Source organism: Thunnus maccoyii, chromosome 17, assembly GCF_910596095.1.
Source record: "Thunnus maccoyii chromosome 17, fThuMac1.1, whole genome shotgun sequence".
Taxonomy (NCBI): Eukaryota; Metazoa; Chordata; class Actinopteri; order Scombriformes; family Scombridae; genus Thunnus; species Thunnus maccoyii.
In genome coordinates, this window is record NC_056549.1 from 6,039,536 (window position 1) to 6,060,676 (window position 21,141).

Below are 21,141 nucleotides of genomic sequence, written 5' to 3' on the forward strand. Positions count from 1 at the left end.
GTAAAATAGGTGCCATTTAAGGAACCTCTGCTCTAGTGGATCATCAGTAATAGAATATCATTTATCTCTAAAATCAATGCGTCTCTATCGCTGCTGTGAAGGAGGAGGCTGTATGTCCTTTTAATAAAACATGAAACTTATCAAAGACATCAACGCTCCTTTTCATCTCAGTACAGCAAAGTGTTGCAGAAATGGACGATATACAGTAGATGATATTCACAAATGTTACTGAATAAAGTGTCTCCATCTCCCACTGAGAGCCATCGTTGGGGTTTTTCCAGAAAATATTGGAGATAGGAGAAAGGAACCTTGTTTTACTTTTTACTTTACTGTTTTACTTTTCTGAACTTTAAGAGTTTAACAGGACGTTAAATGCAAATATTAAACTGCATGTTCATGTTTTCATCCTGGTTTTTCAGAGCTGGACACAAGAGACTGAATGCAGCGTTTAAAGAAGAAAAGTGTTGTAAAATAAATCAAATTTAATTAAATATTTCGTCATTTATTGGATTTTAACATCATCAAGTTATTAAAAAGACGTACACAAATATTTAAGAAAATAAATTACCAAACGCAAAATATTTTAACAGTTAATAAAAATAACTCTAGGAGTTTTTCATTTAAAATGAAACACTGTTTTCTTCCTACTGCCTCAGACACAACACAGAAATACATAAAACACACATGAGAAAATATATAAATACAGATAATACAAAAGGCTTCAGTCCAATCCAGCAGCTCCAGAGATTCACTAAAAACTGCTTTTGTCAGGAAAATATCTGTTACACAGAATCAAAAATACTATACAGAGAAAAATATTTACAGCGTGATCACAGCTGGAGATAAAAAAAACAACGAAGAGTTCAGGCAGCTGAGTGCAAAAAAATAATAAAAACAACATTCATCTGAGATCTTCCAGTAGAAATGAAGTAAAATATAAAACAATAGACATAAAGTTTGTTTAGTTCCACTGTCTTTGGTTCCTGTTGAAACGGTTAAATCCACTGTGTGATTTTTAAAAAAAACTACAAAACGACAAACTGTGGTTTTCTGACAGGAATGAAAGGATTCCTCCGTCGTTCTTCTTCTTTAAACCTCATTAAATCCTCTGATGTTTTCTTCTTGAAAAAAGTTCCCTGGAACAAATGATAAAAATTAAAATAAAAAATGAAGATACATCTTTCCTGAAAGTGTTTTGCACGTTTGTGGTTTGTCTCAAACACAAAATAATATTTATTTGTTTCAGTTTGATCCTGTAGCTTCAACAGTGACACTCCCTGGAAAAAAAATGGTGGAAAAGTGTAAAATTTTAGGGAATAAAAATCAAGTTATTGATGCAACTGTGAGGAAAAGAAAAACATCTGAGATTTCAAGTATAAAGTAGAAATATATTCTGAGAAAAACGTTGTGACGTTATTAAAAAAGGATTGTACTTTTAGGACAAAAAAGTCACAATTTTAGTAAATTAGGATTTAATATTAGACAAAAAAAGAAAGGGCTTATGAACCTTTAATTTAATATGATTTTTCTTTTTCTTTTCTGGAAAGCACTTTGAATTGCTCTGGATATGAAATGTACTGTACAAATAAAGTTGCCTTTCCTTAAAATAACACCATCTTTTTCCTTATAAAATTATCATTTCTTTCTCATAACATCACAACTTTTTTTCAAAATATTAAACCTTTTTTTTTCTTTTCTTCTACAACTTTTTATTTTACTCTATAGGTAACAATCTGTGACTGAGTCTTGACTCCAGGATCTTTTAAAACTGGTTTTACTTTACGTTACAAACTGGAGGTGTGAGAGATGTGGCTGTTTACCAGGCAGTTGCATTGTGGGAAATGTAGGATCCAGTGTTTTTTGGAGTTTGACTCATACTAGAGACTAAAAGGTAGCACATCATTTGACCATTCTTGTGAGTCCCCCTAACTTTATGAATGTGAGATACTAAATCACTGGAGAACGAGTGGGAATTAAAATAAAACGACTGTGAAGCAGCTGGAGGTGTTTTTCAGAAGCAGATGTTTTCAGGATTTCCAAACGTCTTGTGGTCCCAAATTATTGTGCTGAGATTTTCTTCCATAAAGACAGAAGTTTGTCTACCAGAGATGATTTTTCCTCAGTAGGAATCCTTCAGTGTGAAGGTCTTGACACACTTAAAGGACCAGTGTGTAGGATTTAGTGGCATCTAGCGGTGACTGATAACCCCTCCCCTCACTTTCAAGGGTGTAGGAGAACCTATGGTGGCCGCTAAACTCTCTAGAGTGTTTGGTTTGTCTGTTCTGGGCTACTGTAGAAACATGGTGGTGCAACATGGTGGAAGAGGACCTTCTCCCTCTGTAGATATGTATAATTCTAAGGTAACAAAAACACAACTATTCTTATTTTCAGGTGATTATACACCAATTAAAACATACTTATGAATATTATATTCCATTTCTACCAATAAATCCCTCTAAATCTTACACACTGATCCTTTAAAGCCTGCAGAGAATCTTCTCCATGTTAGCATGTTAGCTTTAGCCCTGTAGCGTAGGAACAGCAGTCTTCTGGATTCCCAGCATGGCGTCGTAGAAACAGTCCTCGTTGATGATCGACGTCATGCTCTGGACGCTGAAGTCTCTTTCCAGCAGGCTGCTGAGGTCCAGCTGCTCTCTTCCGGAGCTCCGTCTCTTCTCGTCATCTCTGTGCTCCGCGTCCTCCTCGCTGAAGTTCAGCCGCTGCAGCTGAGCCTCCAGGTCGCTGGTCAGGGAGCAGAGCCGGCTCCTCTTCCCCGCAGAGGAGGCGGCGTGGCTGGGCAACAGCGGCTCCGAGCAGGTGTCTCCCAGGATCAACCTGCAGCTCTCGTCCGGCTGACGATGAGGAGTCCTCTGGGTGTCGGAGCGACTGCGCTGCTGCCTCCTCCTCCAGGAGCCGCCTCGCTCAGCTGTGGATAGCTTGGTCCTCCTCAGGGAGCCGGCGGGCGCTCGGTCTCTGAGGAGGGAGCGCAGGACTCGCAGCACGCCGGCCTTCGTCTCCAAACCACTGAAACACAACCACACACAGCTCAGGTCACAGAGAGGCAGACCTGACAATTATTATCAGAATCTGTTATCTGATTAGTTTTACTTCAATAACTTTCATTGTTTTTAAAATAGTTTATTGTTTTACCTTCTTTTTTAGAATCAGAAACAGGTTAATTGTTATTATTAAAAGTAATCATATAAAACAGAAATCTACAATATAAAATTTGTAAAATATGTTCTACAGTAAAAGCACTGTTATACAGTTTAAAATGAAGTTCAATTAATCAATAATAGTTGATAATTGATTCATCATTAAAGTCATTTAAAAAAATCACTGGTTCCAGCTTTTCAAATATTGTTTTTCTTCATCTTCTATGATAATAAACTGAATATGTTTGATGGTTTGTTGGACAAAACAAGCAGTTTGAATTTGTCAACTCTGTAATTTTTCACTATTTTCTGGCATTTTTTGATTGAAACAGTTAATCAATCGATGCCACTTGAACACTTGTGTGAACGTGTGTATATTTTTTCATCATCTGTAAATAATAATTAACGTCAAGAGGAATTATGTTTCTGTGTAACCACAAATAGACAAAGAGGGAAGATTTAGTGAACAGCGAGTCTTTTTTTCATCTTTATAAACTTTATAAATCTGTAAATGTCTCCTAGGAATTACATTCATATACAACTAAATTGTTTTCCAAATTACATTGTGTTGGCAACTGTAATCTCTGTGTAATCTCTCCCTCTATCCCTGGATTATGTTGACAGGTAATGTTTTTTTCTGTATTAAACAGAGACTGTGATCTTTCTCTAAACTTAACCTGCTGCCTGCTGTTGTGTTTAGAGTCTAAACACAACCATAAAAAGTTTCTTCTAGTAGATATCGTTCAACAAGATCAGATATTCTGGTGGAAAATAAACAACCAGGCACGTCGTCTGTGAACATTTCACTCATATGTTCAGTATCAACAGTTTTGCAACTTGCCAAATACATTAATCAACAACATTTTCTCATTATGTTGTGACGAAACAAGATTCAGCAGCATTAAGAAAACATATTTGCTGTTGCGATTATATGAACCTAACTTCTAGGAGACAGATAATTAGTCACATTTCCGCAGATTAACGCAGCTACACTGACAGTAATTATTTATGCTGTGATGTTTTTACCTGCTGCACAGCTGGAACACCGTCTCCGGCCGTCCCTCCACCTCTGACCGGCAGTGAACCAGCTCCCACACACACGGCTGCTCCGAGCCTGAAAACACACATGACACACTGCAGCTGTCAGAGCGACGCTCACCTGCTGCACACAGCGGGCTTACAGAGCGTGTGATTGGTCACTGACCTGTGATGTTGGCCGGTCTGACCTGCACCGCTGACACTGGGATTAACCAGCGGAACCTGAAGGGGTCCAGATCAGCTGAGCGGGAGCCGGTCTGTCGACAGAAAACAAACAATTATAGCAGCTTTATTGCAGAATTTAAAGTGTTTGTTGTTTCTGATCAATGTAACATGAAGATAATTACAATTTTATAGAGTTTATTTGACACCAGATATAAATTAGAAGCAGGAACTTTTATTAACTATGTTTTGAAGTATAAGAATAGATAAAACAGAAGCTAATTAATGTTTTACACTGTTTTGGAAAGACAGGAATCTTTATCTTTGTGGTTTAATGAGCTGTTATTCTGTGTTTTTTATGAAAAAAATGTGTAAAATTGAAGGAAAACGCCTCATGAATTTTATAAGACAACTCAGACAAAATGAAAAATTGTGAACCCGTCCTTTAAAACCTGAGACTCACCATCCTCTTCTTCAGTTTGCTGTTCTCTCGATAAACCAGGATGACGGCTCGCTTAAACACTGAGGACACAGAAACAGTCGTGTTACTCCGTTAACCTTCGCAAACAAATGTGAGTAAAGTTTTTTTCGACTCTGATAGTGATTCTGAGTGTTTCTGTGTCTTCTTACCGAACAGCGTGAGCTCCGGTTCTTTCCTCAGACGGCCCAGACACGGCAGCGGGTTCAACCAGACCACCGACGAATGGACCAGGAACTCCCCCATCGAGAGCTCTGTCACCTGAAGGCATATAAATAAATAATCATTATTACTGAGACTTAGTGCTAAAACATCTGGTCAGTTAATCCAGCCCACAGAGAATCAAATAAACTATGTGATAATGAGGCATTCATGAACTGTTTGCAGATACAGTACGTGGTCAGAGCTGCCCAGAATCAGACCAGTCTGATTATAATAAAATAAGTCTTATTTCCCGTAAAAGAAAAGGGAAATTGGTAGTGAGACATTGGACATGCAGGTAATATTTCATCTGTCCAGGTGTGATGATGTCACCTGTTTGTCAGGTCCGCTCTGCTCTGCAGCCAGCTGGTCGAACACGGAGCCGTAATCCTCATAGATTTTCTGCATCTCGTTGATGTGACTCGCCACCTTCTCCATCGCTCTCAGAGCCTCTGTGTGGACACGAGGAGAGAGACGTACAAATAAATAACTACAAATAAACAAACAAACAACAGGTAAACAGTGTGAAGGGCTGCTGGTGTCACCTGGAGGCTGAAAGGTTCCTTACAGACACTGTATGAACTGATTCAGGGGAAGGTTTACCTGTCAGGTGTGTCTGTTAGCTGTCAGGTGTGTCTGTTAGCTGTCAGGTGTGTATGTTATCGGTCGGGTGTGTGTGTTAGCTGTCAGGTGTGTATGTTATCGGTCGGGTGTGTGTGTTAGCTGTCAGGTGTGTGTGTTATCGGTCGGGTGTGTGTGTTAGCTGTCAGGTCTGTGTCATCAGTCAGGTGTGTGTGTTACGTGTCAGGTGTGGTTTTATTAGCTGTCAGGTGTGTGTGTGTTACCTGTCAGGTGTGTATTGTGTTGTACCTGTCAGGTGTGTGTGTTACCTGTCAGGTGTGTGTGTGTTACCTGTCAGGTGTGTGTGTGTGTTACCTGTCAGGTGTGTGTGTTACCTGTCAGGTGTGTATTGTGTTGTACCTGTCAGGTGTGTGTGTGTTACCTGTCAGGTGTGTGTGTTCGGGGCTCTCGGGGTCGGTCAGGGACACCAGCTCTCTGAGCAGCAGCGGGTACTTCAGGACTCTCTGGACAGGTTTGATCAGGTACGACTCCAGCGTAGACGAGTGCTGATTGGTCGGATTTCTGGCCTCCAGGAACTGTTTGAAGGCTCCGTCCGTCTTCGCTGCACGAACAACGTCAAGATTTAAAGGTTAAAAAGTCACAAAGGAGCAACACGATCCATCTAATCTGAATCTGAATAAATCAATGAATGACAAGTTTAAATTGATGTTTTGCTGCTGTACAATCTCACCTCTCTCCAGAACTTTCTGCACTTTGATGTGGTTGGCACAGAAGCCGCTGTAGAGCTTGAAGTGGTCGGCGTAGTAGAGAAAAGATCCTCCCAACGAGAAGAGCAGTTTCTGAGAACAAAAACAGGAAGTGTGACGGACATCAACACAACTGGACACAACTTAAACCCACAGAAACAGATTAATATGAGGCCCAACGTGGAGCGCTGATGAGTCACCTTGAACTGTTCGGGCGTCTCCAGGCTGCTGAAGTTCGGACAGGAAGCGATTCTCTCCTCCAACGTTTGGAGGAAAACTCTCTGGAAGTCCAACATCTCCGGCAGGCTGCCGAACAACGCCTCCATCTGAGGGAGAGACGATGCTGTCAGACACATGGACCCGCTCTGACGTCTCATCTGTTACACGAGGTTAAAGGTTTTTCTCGTCTTTACGTACCTCGTCTTTACTGAGGAAGGTCTCCGTCTGCAGCGGCGTCAGGTAGATGTCAAACAGACAGACCAGATCCTGACAGAGAGACACAGAGGAACATGAGCTGAACTGCATTAAAATACAACACATTTAAATTAAATGTTAAAACTTTATTCCTCCTGAATTAAAATTAATTCAATAAAGTGGGTAAAATAAATGTAAATTAAAATATTACTGCGGTATCACTGACCTTGACGTAGGACTTCTCCGTGTCCACCAGCTCCTCGATGACTTTACGCAGACGCTGACACACACTCAGGTGGGCGGGGCTTGTGGGCTGCAGCCCCCCCTCTCTGACGTACGGGTTCCTGGGAACGTCGGCCTCCGCCGCTCGGCCTTCTGGGAAGGTTTGGTACAGCGAGTACACCCGCTCCATGTTCTGAGGGGGACACAGGTTTAGGCACAAAAACCACTTGGTTAGATTCAGGTAAAGATCATCGTTTCGGTTAAAACGATCACTTTGACAAGATTAGAGATGTGTTGGGTTAAAGTTCGTACTTCCTTATAGTTAAGCCACCTTTGACGTCATGGCTACAATAATTATGTCATATATGTCATCTGAACAAGCTGCTAGATGGAATCTGTCACGTCTGTAACATTTTCGGGCGACTGACGTTGCGACCTGTAGTATCGTTTCTCTTTCCAGACAAGCATTAACCAGCCGTCGGGCTGCTGAGTCAGGCCTTAAACCTGCGTTGGGTTGATTTTGGGGAGGTGAAAGTTGGCCGACAGCTGCTGTGTGATCAGAGGGATCAGAGAGAGATTAACTGGGAGCGAGAGGTTTAACACCGCTGAGAAAACACAGAGCCTCCGTCTCACAGTCAGACCTCAGCGGCAGCAGCAGCAGCAGCAGCAGCGTGAAGGAGAAAACAAAACACACGACTTTTCCTTTTATGCCTCTGCTGAGCTCTCAGTTCCCTCTGGCTCTGCAACATGAATTATAGAGCAGATATCAAGGTAACGCTTTATTTTACAGGTCCGTTTCTGGAAATGTTTTATGTAATTTGCAGGTTTTTAACGGTATAAATAAAGTAGCTGCTGTGTAACTGTTAATTCTTAGAGTTATAGACATAAGATTAGTATAAAATGAAAGAACCTACAAAATAGCACATTGCAGATATGAACGATGAAATCTGTCTCAAACAGAAACATGCAGCTCTTTCTCTCTCAGCCTGTTCGACCCTGAAGGAGGACGAGGTTTTAACCAACCAGCCAGCCAACCTCATTCATCATCATAATCTCTGCTGCCAGATTCTAATAAACTGCTGACAGTCTGATAAATTCAGAGCTCCAGACCGTTCGCCTCGCAGCCACACAGCTTTTAATAATAGGTGAGGATGCATCACGTTTACAGCAACACTTTTAACTTCCAGAAAGGCTGAGTTCATCTCGTCTCTGAGGACAGAATCTGATCCACTCTCTGTATTTCTCCTCAGATACACAACCTTGGAAATAAACTTAAAATTTAACGCTCTAATTAAGGCAAAAACTCCAACCGGTGCAGCACAGAACGAAGAAGTAAATGTTCAAACATGCTGCTTAAAATCACAGGGGAAACAATTCAAGAACACGTACGACTGTAAAAACTGTTCATTAAACGCACCATGATGTTATGAAACAGCAGACAGGAACATCAGAGTTAACTCTGGAGAAATAAGACTAATATTTCACAAATATGTCCACAGATATGTCCAATCCAGCCCAATACACACTTACTGATAGTTATGAGCACATGGAAAGACAAAAGAAGTCATGTTATTGGCTGTTATTAATCATTAAACTCTCATTATTAATTTTTTTTCTGCCCTGTATGTAATTCTCAATCTGGAAGAGGAAGAAAGAAAAAGGCAGAAAACTAAAGAATCTGCATGAAAAACGTCAAATTATGGAGACGTTGACTCACGCAGGATTGAAATGATCACGTGACCTCTGAACCCTTGAACATCTCAGCCTCTTAATTCTGCACAGACTGAGTTACGTGAACAGGTGAGAATGAACACATCCAATCACCAAGAATGACAGTACAGTTTCTTCACAGCGTTATCTGCCAATTCATCATCTTCTTTTAAATCACTTCTTAAAACTAATTTTTTAGTGTTTTTACTTATTTTTGTGACGTATGATGTGATATCTGATGTTGATTGTCACGCTGCAAGCTGAAGACAAATTTTTGTGCAACAAAGATGGACAATAAAGTTGTTTTGATTTGATTCTTGTGCTTGACATCTTTTTAATTATCTTCTGTCTGTTTTAGTTTTTTTTCTGCATCGTCTTTTATTCCTTTGCAATTTTGTTTAAAGCACTTTTAAGCATTGGTTCTTAGAATAAGAAATTACTATTATTATTATTATTATTACAGAAGTCAGACTTCATTTTAGTTTGCTGATCATCATTTACCATCATATTTCTTGTTTTACTGACTAGTCTTGATCCACATCCTGGTCTCTGAAAGCTGTTTATGATCTGTTGTTTACATGTAGAAAATATAACCAGGAGGAAACTCAAAAAACATGATCATTAGGATACTTGATAAGGCCTAAATGCCAAAAAAACCCCCTAAAAAACCACCACAAACGACCAGAAGACCAGTTTTTACCACTAATTCGAGTCCAATCAGATGCGTTTTGACAAAAAACAAACAAACAAACAAACACGACAACATCCAGCGTCTCTCTCACTTTGTTTACCAGCAGCATGAGGCCGTCGGCGGGCCGCTGGCAGCCCAGGCAGCACGCCGCCTCGTCCAGCAGCCCCGAGAGCTGCTCCACCAGGCCGACGCCGGGGAACACCTTCCCTTCTTCCTCCTCCTCATCCTCCTCTTCGTCCTCCTCCTCCTCCTCCAGAATCTCCTCGTCCTCCTCCGGCGGCAGCACCCAGCACAGAGCGCCCATGGTGAAGGAACAGGACGATGGGGACGCCGGTCGCCTTCGAGAGAAGCCGCCGCCGCCAGAGGAGGAGGAGGAGGGGGAGCCGGTCAGGAACAACATCTACGAGTTCTCTCTGGTTCTACGAGCCGACGCCATTAATCCCCTTCAGGTCTGACTTCACAAACAAACACTCCACACTCTCCTGAAGGTGTAAGCCCAGATTAGCAGCCTGATCAGAGGTCATGTGACCCAGAAGGTGTCTGTCTGAGCTTCAGGAAGCACAAGAGGATTGTGGGAGAAGGATTTCTGCAGGCAGGAGGCTGTTTCAGGGCAGGGTCCTCTTTTCAAATGATTGTTTTTTCCATTATTGATCACATACCGGTGACATGAAGACATAAAAGTATGAAAACGGCTCCTGATGCACAGTTTCAAGACTCAACCAAACAAAGATGGCAGCCAGAAGTGACAAATCCAACGAGTCATCCAAACTAAGGCTTCATTTACATTCATCATGTCAGGTGTGATCTCTAATATCTCTGTGACTGTCACATGACACCCTCTCTTATTAGTCATGGAGCGCTTTGCTTTAGAAAGACGGTTTGTAGCTTCTAACTTCACGTTGAAGCATCAAAGAGTTTGTGATGTTCAAAGAGTTTGTTGGATGACTCATATGAACAAACCTCAAAGAAAAAAGGCAGAAAGTTTTAAGAGAAGAATACGTTTGTTCTTACATGAGGTCTGTTTGACATGTGCTGTATAAATAAAGCTCGACTTGCTTTATTAACCTCCTCCAGAAGGTTTTGAGATTGAATCCAACCAAGTGACTCAGTGTAAACGGGGTCTAAAAGTCAAAATACTTAAGTTTCTCATTGTCTTTTACTGATCTGATGCCTCCAGAACTTAGAACTTAGAACTCCAGAACTTTTTGGTCTCAAACTTTCTTTGAGACCAAAAACTCAGGCTGAACCTCACCTGTCCTGGCGGTTCGGTGTGCTCAGACGTCGAAGCATCGTCAAAAACAGGAGGCAGGACGCCGTCATCGGGAGATGAAGAAGCTGTGAGATCAACACGACGAGCGGTTATAATATATTCTGTTTGGCATGATTCTTCAGAGTAAAAAACAAAGACATAAAACAGAGTAGCTGCAAAAATACTCGCTCACTAAATCAAGTCCACAGGAGGGAAATGAGGGACATATACAGCAGAATGAGCAGAGACATCATGATCATCTAATCATATTCAAATGTGTCAAGATATCCTCAGATATATGAATATGAAGAGGCAAACAGCATGTTAGACTTATATTGTATCTCATTGTTGATGGTAAACAGCAACATCTGCTTCTGTGAGATGTTTTTAACTATTCTTCCTTGATTTAAATATAAAAACTGTAATAAAACGTAATAAAACGAAACCTGGATGATGTTTGTCGTACCTGTGGTCCAGACCTGGAGGCCGGGAGGAGGAGGAGGAGGAGGAGGAGGAGGAGGAGGCGACTGCTGGCAGGGGTCAGCGGGGTCAGCGGGCTCCTCGTGGTCATGTGACTCCTCTCTCCTGAGCAGCAGCTGGAGCTTCTGGTGGCTGAAGAGACTCTGCATCAGATCCAGGTCCAGTCCGGATACGGCGGCCCCGTTAACGGTCAGGATCTCGTCTCCTGCCCTGAGGCCTGATGGGAAACAGAAACAACCGTAAAGGTCATGGAGCGATCATCGAGCTGAACCACTGTAGGGTTGTTTGTTGACGTCAGATGTTTTACCTTCTCTGGCGGACAGACCCAGCGGGTTGACCTCGCTGACGTAGATGTGACTTTTCCCGGCTCCGTCCACATGACCCGTCACCGCAAACCCTGCAGAGCCACAGTTGAAGAGAAAACAGGTGAGTCTGGGTGCTTTTTCTTTAAATTTTATGAAAATATTCCACCATTTTTGGACTTGAAAGCATTTTAAAACCCAACATAGACTCTCCTGAGATGTCAAACTACAAACTCTGCTACGAACAGAGTTGAAATTCGTCCTGAGAGGTTTGAAACTAGTCCAACTTCTAATTTAGTTTGACCTAAAACCTCGACCGCTGAAGTTATTTTCTCACCAAAGTCCTTCACGGCGTCGGGCCGACAGACGTTCAGAGTGAAAATACAACCGGCTGAAAGCTGCTGCTCATCACACACCTGAACGACAGACACAACAAGAGGAGACGTTTCATCATTTTATCACTGAGGGTTGAATTAAAGGTGGTTTAGATTGAACATCAGCTGATCACAACTCTTATCAGTCTATTTTATTTAGTCTGCAGACATTTTTAACTTCAGTTTGTCAATGTTTCAGATTTCTGTACAGTCTGTTTTTTGAAGACAACAACATGTCAAAACCAGCAAAAAAAGAAAAAGAGGAAAACAATAAACCACAAACAACTCTTGCAATAAAATTAATAAAAATACTAAAACTATATAAACATATATAAACAAGCATTTATTCTGTAGATTAATGAACATTTTAGTGGATGTACTTAAAAAAACTGTATTATTTTACGTCTTTCCTCCTTTTGAAATGTGTTTTAATGTTTTAACTTTTGTTTAAATTTGCTGCTCTTTTCTTTTTTAAACAAACACAATAAAAACACAAACAGACAATAACAGACATTAAACTTTGAGCTTCATTTAATGTATGAAAGGTTTTATAAATAAACTTTATTATTATTATTATTACTCGATCACACTTTTTCATTTAAGTTTTGTACATGAAGTTTGCAGACTCAGTGGATCAGATTCAGTCCTGATGTACAAAAAATATGTTTTCATTCTTCAACCTTCATCAACTGATCATCATCACTAATATTATGGTCGTCTGGTTTGTGTGCAGTCAGAGTCATGCAGTGAACTCACCTGCAGGGCTGCAGGACGGCCTGCAGGAGGCGCCGCCTCCCTCTGTTTGGACACACAGTCCAGTCTCTGGAGGAGGAAACACATTTTATTAAAAAAAAAGTCAACAGGCAAGTTTTGTTTTCAACATGAGAAAGAAATAAAAATAAAAACAATAAAAAAATTTAATTAAACTTTTTTTTAAAAAGCTCAAAGTTTGTTTTATGTGTTTTATTTGTTTATTTTACTGTTTTTTTGAGTATTATTTTATATATTTTGGGTATTTTAAGCGCTTTGTGACACTGTTTTAAAATGTGCTTTATAAATAAAGTTTATTATTATTATTACAATATTATGTTTTTATCAAAAGTCAATATACAGAGTTCATAAATCCAAACTACAAGATGATCAAAACATAAACACAAAAACAAAATATCTAAATCTCAGATTCTTTCTTGAACTTTATAAAACACATGAACACACCGAAGTGTTTTCTTGCTCCAAACTGCAGGAAAACATGAGATGTGACACAAAATGACAGAAAATAAAGACTTGATGATCGATTCTACCACAGGTGTGAAAAATGCTGCTCTGTGATTGGCTGGAAGATGTCTGTTTAAAATCAGAGAGGAGTCAGCTGGAGAGGAGAGAGTCAGCAGCAGGACACAGAGGAGGAGGAGGAGGAGGAGGCATCACGTCGAGAGGAAGACGAGGAGCAAAAGAAAAGGTCATGTGACAGCAGGAGGAGAGGTCATGTGGAGTGGAGGGGGGGGGGCGGAGTCATTTTCTGCCTCTATAGGAGGATTAAGACCAAGGAACAAAGGAATTCTGGGAGAATAAAAGGCTCTCGGACCTTTTAATCCTCCTCCTCCTCGCAATGAGACAGCTGTCCAGCTAACCAAACACCCTCCTCTTCTCTCCTCTCGTCTGTCTCTCCTCCTCGGGGGGGTTAAAGGTCAACTGGTGGCAGCAAACTCTGGACTACAACATCACAACAAGCTGCAGCCTTTAAACCAAACAGCGAGCGAGTCGCATCATGTGAAACGCGTCAATAATCGTCTCTTTAATTCTGTCCTTGTTTCTGTAGTTTGCTGCAATGATGTGAAGAATTATCAGCTTTTGTTTTTCTGAATATTCAGTATTTATTACGCACCAGGCTGGAGTCACGGCAGTGTGTTAATGAGGTGGACAAAATATTAGGAACACTTCAATATAACTCACTACGACCTCAGTAATAAACATAAAGTAGAATTATCACCTTTCTGACAATGTACAAGCTTCATAAAAGTAGAATTTATGGCAGAGCTGTTGTGTTGGATTGCATTTGATTGCACAGGCGTTCCTAATAAAGTGCTTGGATTTCATTTAAAGAGAAAATTAAATTGAGAATAAAGAACAGGAACCAGCAGCTACTCTACTGTAAAACTCTATAGGATCTAAATAAAGTTGTGTACAAATTGGCGTAAAACATAAATATGACACCCAGCTCCTCCAACTGGAAACTGACTTCCTTCCTCTTGCTAATGGTATAGCTCCAGTATAAATAAAACAGACTGTAGACTGTACCTCAGAGCTGCAGACGGCGGTGTGGTGAGCAGACAAGGTGACGGTTTGACTCTTGAAATCCTAAAACAAAAAGAAAAAAACGCAGCGAGTGAAGTCATGACTCAGTACAAAACTAAAAATACACACTTCACAGTCTATATTTATACTTAATTAAAAACTGTTCTGTCAAGGAACAAAAAAAAACAAGACTTTGATACTAATTCTGTCCCCCGAATAAAAACCAAAATTAGCTTCGGGGCATCATGAGAGAAAAAAAAAAAAAAAAAAACGAGGGGTTTGAGCTGTGCTGAAATTACAGGTTTGTGAAGTTGGAGCAGTAATCAGAGCGGAGGAGCTGCAGTCAGCCTGGAGTCTGAGGACCACCAGAGAGGCATGAACACATCATCATCATCATCATCATCATCATCATCATCATCATGAAAACACTACAGACTTCCTCTGAATACAGGCAGCAGGAAGATCCAGCCAACACTCAAACAAAACATTTTTATTTATACAGACTAGACTGGAAATATAAACTCACACATACTTCCACTTCTAACATGTTGAGCATGTTCATGGCGCCACCATGTGGTCATTATAAAGCATTTAACACTGCGGATAATAACTGAAGATAATTTTTTCTGTGGATTTGCACATTTTTCGCTTCCTACTTTTAAAAAAAAATGACACCCAATCTTCACCGAACGTGGTTCGTACCTTATTTGGATGAAACCAAACACAACCTCTGCTTTTGTTTTTGGATTGTTTTTAGACTGTTTGTCTGTAATTGGTTACAGAGCTGAAGGTTTGGAGCGAGCGTGCAGACGTTACTTTTTTCATTGTAATTGGTTACCAACATTTGTTAACCTGGTAAACACAAAACACTCCATAAAATGTCAGAAAAACGGTGAAAAAAGTCGATCAATGTTTGCCAAAGACCCAAGATGACGTCCTCAAAGATGTTCAGTTTACTGTCACTGAAACGTTTCTGAAGTGTTTCATTAATTATAATTACAGCTTCTCATTTGTAAGAACAAGAATGTGTTATTACTTCGTTCAGAAGTGACACAAACTGTTTAATAACTTTAAAAAAAAAAAAACCCAACCCAAGCATGAAGAGTAGTTGATGTAAACGGATGAGTTATACTGTCAGACACCCTGTGAGTCACATAATAGACACCAGCTGAAACTTTTATCCAGGAAGGATTCTTGTGTACAAAAACCTTTCTGACAGTTGGTTTTTCTGGCAGGAATGAAGCGTTTTGCAGTAACGAGCAGAGAGCCAGGAGACTGTCTGGTAACTGTGTGGGCCGTCTGCATTTCTCTCCTGCAGAGACGATGCAGCGAGCGGCGATTAACTCCACATGTCCCTCTGCGATGCGACAGAGCAGACTGTCTCTGTGGGCCGGGACTGACTGGAAACCTCGGATCCGATCTGAGAACCGATCCTCAAAAAAAACCTCTGAACGGGATGCGGCTCACAGAATTACATCTGACCGGTCTCAAACCTACATGTTCAGCCTGTTCTGTTTGATTTCAGCAGGACTCAGAGGAAGCTTTGTGTTTTCAGCCTTTGCAGGGATTCAATCTCATTCAGAAACAGGAGCATCAAGTTCTTCCACACCAAACCCGGGAGAACCGTTTCTTTATGGAGCTGGCTTTGTGCACGGGGGAAAGTGTCATGTTGAAACAGGAAAGAGACAAACACAAACTGTTGACACAGCTGTAAGAGCGTATTGTATGATGTCGCATTAAGATTTCCCTAAAGCCGCTGATATACTTGCTATTAACCAGGTGTTCTTTGTTCTTTGGGAGACTTGGTCGATCATGTCTTCAGGATTTAAAGCTGCACAAAATAATGCAATTCAGCAGAAGACCGATGTCAGTATAACAAAATAACGTCCGCAACAGACTCAGATCACCACGACAACAGCAGAAAGTTTTGAAGAGAAACTCAGAGTGCATTTATCTGATGTAACCATGCAGCTCTACAGGGACACAGACATCACCATGATGTCACTGCTGCTCCTTTTCCTGCCTTAATCTCACCATGGTTTCTGTTTCTGTTGTGCAAAAGCATGTGTTGGTAAAAAGCAAGTATATCAGCACTGTGAGGTGCTTTCTGAAGTTATTCACGCTTTCAAAAATATGATTTTTTCACCCTGAAAATCGTGCACAGCCCTGAGTTGTGACAGTAGTCGTCCTCTCAGGCTGCAGGTACAACCTGCTTGCCTGTTTGTAGCCTGAGAGGCTGAACCCAGGGCAAAGAAAGTCCATAAAGATTATTACTGCGAGCTCACAGTCATAACTGTTTGGAGAGATTTTAGTGAGTAACTCCAACTGCAACTATAAAAGTGTGAAGGACATGTTCACCTCACGTCTAGTGGGAGTTATGTTCCTGACAGGTTGTACAAAAATTGGGATTTTCTCTATAATTGCAGCTACTGATCGTTTAGCTTATCTGTAGAATGAAGTAAACTACCGGCTGGCTGCATATTCAGATCAGAGCGGGATTGTCGGCTTCCAGCCAAACTCTGGACACAAACTGCAGAAACATCTGGCTGCTGCTGCAGGAATGTTCTCACACTAGCTGACCAAACCGATCCACAGTGTCCACATACTTATGACCGTGAAGCGCGGACCAGGAGAGATGACGGAGAGCGAAATGTATTAACTATAAAACTGTGTTTACACTGAGCGAGAGACTCAGAGCTCGTGTCGTATACAGAGGCGTGCACACAGCGTCTGCAGCTGCAGCGAGAGGAGACGACAGATTTATCCTCCTCTGGACTTTCAGAGTACTAAAATAGCTCGCTGTTTATCAAGAGGGGGCCTCCAGGAGCCGAGCATGATGGGAACTTCAGCTGGCTGATGATAGTTAGTTGTGTAAAGAGAGGCCAAAAATCAGCCTCGCAAAGACAGATGAGAACATGTGAGATCAGTTTAATGTGGAAAACAAACACTGACAATCAGCAGCTGTGAGATCCACCAATCGGGGAGCGTTTAGATGATGACATCAGCTACTATTAAAACAAGACTTTATAAAATGAAACATGATTCTGCACATGCACATGTTTGTCTCCTCAGACTTGTTCAGGAGCTGATGTTTGTGCTGATTTTGGAGAATTTTTACAGCTGACATGTTTTTTCTGTTTGAAAACTGGCCACAAAGACCAACGAAGGGCTGCAACTGATGATTATTTTCATTATCTATTAATCTGTCGGTTATTTTCCTGATTAACCTATTAGATGTTTGGTCAATAAAATGTCGATCACTGTTTCTCAAAGCCCAAGATGACATCTTCAAATGTCTTGTGTTGTCCACAACTCAAAGATATTCAGTTTACTGTCATAGAAACTAAAGAAACCAGAAAATATTCACATTTAAGAAGCTGGAATCAGAGAATTTGGAAATTTACTTCTTAAAAGATAAAAGAGTTAATCAATAATCAAAATAGTTGCAGATTAATTTGATAGTTGGCAACTAATCAACCAATGATCAGTGGCTTTATCCAATCATGTCAGACATCTGTGGTCAATACAAAATGAACCTTTTCACAAGACAACGCACCAAGAAACAGTTTGGTTTTGTGATGAGTAGATTGACTAAACAAAGTGGACTTTACTCAGCTGTGAAATGGATAAAAGCTCCAGAAAAAGCTACTATAGTAAGTAGAGACTTAAGATCTTTTTGTCAAAACTGCTGTTTCTAAAACTACTTTCTAACTCCACACAATCACATCCCCAGATTTCTTTTATTTTGAAACTTGTAGTCTTCAGCCCCAACCGATGCTGACTCAAATGACATCATCAGTGACATCATCAGAAGGCTTTATACGACTTTTTACACACAAGACGCAACATTATGGTTTAAATCAAATAAAATCCTTCTGTTAATAATTGTGTTTATTTGACAAAACACAGAGAAAATATCTGATTTAAATGACCTTCGACACGAGCAAAAGTCTTGCAGTGTGTCGTGTTACCTGAGACGCAGAGTGTCTGCCATCCCTGCAGCGTCTGTTCAGTCCGTCCAGAGTCTTCAGAGAGGACAGCAGGCCCCGCCTCCTCAGGTTTCCACCTGACAGACGCCGCCGCCGCAGGGTCGCCTCGTCTCGACTGCACACCTGAGAGAGAGAGAGAGAGAGAGAGAGAGAGAGAGAGAGAGAGAGAGAGAGAGAGAGAGAGAGGGGAGGTCAGGAGTCACTTTGAGACTCAATTTATAATCCCGTCTGACTCTTTGGTCGTCGTGGTTCTTACCAGAGCGTGGAAGGAGGACACCGAGAAGACTCCCAGCCGTCCCAGCATGCTCTTGGAGGGCCGGCTGGCCACGGCGAGGAGGCTCTTGGGGTTCGGGAGCTCGCTGCCCTGCAGGCTGGACAGGTAACACCGCAGCCGGAACAGATCCAGGTTCAGTTTCTCCAGGTTCTGCTCCCACTGCTGGATCTGCACACAGAGTCAGTTAAGGTCAGTTATACTGTAGATAAACCAGGATCTGATCCAACAAACCTTTCTTTACTCACACAGAACACCTTTTGTTTGTCTTGTGCTCGACCGCATCGTCCTGATTCTATATTTAAACCGTTTACAGCTACAGGTGGGTTACTTTACCGCAGATGACAGAGGCTCAGATAAACTCCTCATCATCGTCTTCAGCTGCTATCATGAGGTAACAACAAAGAGCAGCAATTTACTCTCTATCAGCCTTTTAAGCTCTGAGTATTACCTCATCGATGTGACCTTGTTGTTCACTTCAGTCGAGGCTTCAGGTTTCCTGCTCAGCTTTGCAAACATGGACCGACACATACCGTCATCTTAGTTATCAGTTTATTAGGTTCAACTGCAGCTAAAACTAATAAATCCTCCCTTCATTAAGGTCTAAATGCTCCTAATATAACTCATGACGTCATAGCTGCCACTACTTCTACTCTGTTGCTGCTGCTTGTTTTGTTTTCTCCTCTTTGTTGTAACGAAGCTGTGAGTTATTTTGTCCTTCGGCGTGAGATTATCACCAATCACCAGTCTTATCTAACATCACCAGAGACGACCGACGAAAGGAATTCCTCCTCCCCCTCCTCTTCTTCTTCTTCTTCTCTCCTCTCTCCATCCTGTCCTCCCTTTCATCTCCCTCTCCTTTTAATTCCCTCTCCGACTCTTTCCCACGCCACTTCAAGAACACAAACATGGACTAGGGTTGAAGAGAAGTGGACGTTTGTATCTAATAATGAAAAAAACACAACTGAATTTTCCCTCCTTCTCCTTCTCCTCTGCCTCCTCCCTCCCTTCCTCTCTCTCTCTCTCTCTCAGAGTTAATGTGTAATTGAATATCGAGCACACTGAGATTAGCCTCTAATCTACAGTCGGAGGACGTCTGACTTCAAACTGCAGCTCTGGGATCAGTTTCACAGTTCAGAGAAAGAGATTAACCAGCTGCTGAACGACATATTTCTCTCACAGCTGGCAATATTCAAGCAGGGAAAAACCTATCAGATACTAAGAACAATTAGACTCTAAATCGCTGCTTTTACATCATGTGAACAACAGCTGTTTACTAATTAACTAAATCTCTGATGCAGCTGCTTGAATTTAGCAAATATTCCACAAACCAAAGACTATGATGATCACTACACAACTGATGCTAAAATCACACAACATCATGTTTTTATTGTGCACAATTCTGGCAGTTTGAACCGTTAGCAAAGTGTTGAGGCACCGTGCCACGTTCACGTCATATCAGAGTCGCCGTAATTTCCAGTTTCTGACTTGTTTATAACGTTTATCTCAACATTTACGTTGTAATCTCGATTGGAAAACTGGGATTTTTCTAACTAGAACTGGTGCTGTTTATTATTATTACTATTATGTGTGTCTGTTTTTTGCAACTGTGCATTTTTTTGTTTGTTTTTGTGTTTTTTTTATTATATTGCATGACCTTATTTATATATTTTTGTATGGATATTCTGTTTTCTATTACTCTGGGAGGGTTAGTAGGGTTTTTTCACCCCTTACAAAACAAAACAAAACAACAAAAAAAAGGTTTTAAAAGAAGGAAACTGGGAATTTTCTGAGCACCCTGGTGTGTTTTTTTGTTTTTTATGTCATATATAGACGGTGCCAGTAGAGAGATGACAGAAAACAAAGGTTCCAGTCTGACTCGAACCCCCCAACTCGATGCATAATTATACACAAATGTCTGAAAAACCACACAAACACGGACGCCTCGCATCAGCCAGAGTCGGTCGTTAAAAGGTAATTAAAGTCAGATTTTAATCCTCACACGACCGACTCTGCAAAACAACTGACTGACTTTTTCCACTTTTGCTGTTGAATTTTAGCCAAAAGAGAAATCCTGACTAAATGGTCACTGTGGGATTCAGCCTGTAACATCTCATGTGGTCGTAAAACACTTCAGTCAGGTGATCAAACCCTCGGCCGTCACCCGGCTGCTGGACGGTGTTTTATTTCTCACTCTGGCTGTTTTTGGTGAGCCGCTGGTGTTTCTCTGGTGCTGCTGCTGCTGCTGTCACCGCCTCAACATTTGGTTCGTGATATCACCTCAGCAGCCTCATCTGACTCCGTCGTTAGCGGGAAACAAGCGTTTGTTGTTTCAGGCTGCCGGTAACAGCCCTGACACATCTGGAACTGATATTAAGACTCCACGTGAAGTTTTTTTTTTCTGCTCTGCAGCTGCCAGAACATCCAGGCTGCAGGCTGTTTGTTACGTAATGATTTCTGCCGTTACAGAACGAGTTTCCTCTCTCTGGCTCTCAGAGCTGCTAACGTCTTTATAAGATCCCCTCCGCACTGCTGCTGCTGCTGCTGGTCCTGCTCAGGCAGGTGCTGCTGGGCTGAAAATCTTCCAGTGAGGTGGTTTTATTGAGCTTGTTTCCATTTGAGATGCTTTTGTTTTCAGGACAACACAAAAAACGTTTGACATATTTGACTTCTTCTGTTGTGTTTCATGGAATTATCTCACTCTGCGTAGACAGAAATATGTCTTGATCTGAAGAAAAATAAGACATTTAAGTCAAGAGCTGCAACGATTTCTGGATTAATT

General features: G+C 41.2%; 1 protein-coding gene across 4 annotated transcripts in view; it reads right to left on the reverse strand.

The window, feature by feature from the left end:
- Positions 1 to 2,406: 2,406 nt before the first annotated feature.
- LOC121882227 (rho guanine nucleotide exchange factor TIAM2) overlaps positions 2,407 to 21,141 on the reverse strand; it is a 68,616-nt gene continuing 49,881 nt past the window's right edge. For all 4 annotated transcript variants that reach the window (XM_042390299.1, XM_042390298.1, XM_042390296.1 and 1 more), the window contains 19 exons: positions 18,345 to 18,530; positions 18,071 to 18,211; positions 14,103 to 14,162; positions 12,561 to 12,626; positions 11,768 to 11,846; positions 11,436 to 11,525; positions 11,115 to 11,345; positions 10,652 to 10,734; positions 7,003 to 7,191; positions 6,780 to 6,848; positions 6,563 to 6,688; positions 6,347 to 6,455; positions 6,038 to 6,217; positions 5,368 to 5,486; positions 4,986 to 5,094; positions 4,819 to 4,877; positions 4,360 to 4,450; positions 4,182 to 4,269; positions 2,407 to 3,024 (listed from right to left, as the gene is read on the reverse strand). In XM_042390299.1, coding sequence (XP_042246233.1) covers positions 2,520 to 3,024; positions 4,182 to 4,269; positions 4,360 to 4,450; positions 4,819 to 4,877; positions 4,986 to 5,094; positions 5,368 to 5,486; positions 6,038 to 6,217; positions 6,347 to 6,455; positions 6,563 to 6,688; positions 6,780 to 6,848; positions 7,003 to 7,191; positions 10,652 to 10,734; positions 11,115 to 11,345; positions 11,436 to 11,525; positions 11,768 to 11,846; positions 12,561 to 12,626; positions 14,103 to 14,162; positions 18,071 to 18,211; positions 18,345 to 18,530 — 2,580 coding nt within the window. In that variant the 3' untranslated portion in view covers positions 2,407 to 2,519. The remainder of the gene's footprint in view (positions 3,025 to 4,181; positions 4,270 to 4,359; positions 4,451 to 4,818; positions 4,878 to 4,985; positions 5,095 to 5,367; positions 5,487 to 6,037; positions 6,218 to 6,346; positions 6,456 to 6,562; positions 6,689 to 6,779; positions 6,849 to 7,002; positions 7,192 to 10,651; positions 10,735 to 11,114; positions 11,346 to 11,435; positions 11,526 to 11,767; positions 11,847 to 12,560; positions 12,627 to 14,102; positions 14,163 to 18,070; positions 18,212 to 18,344; positions 18,531 to 21,141) is intronic.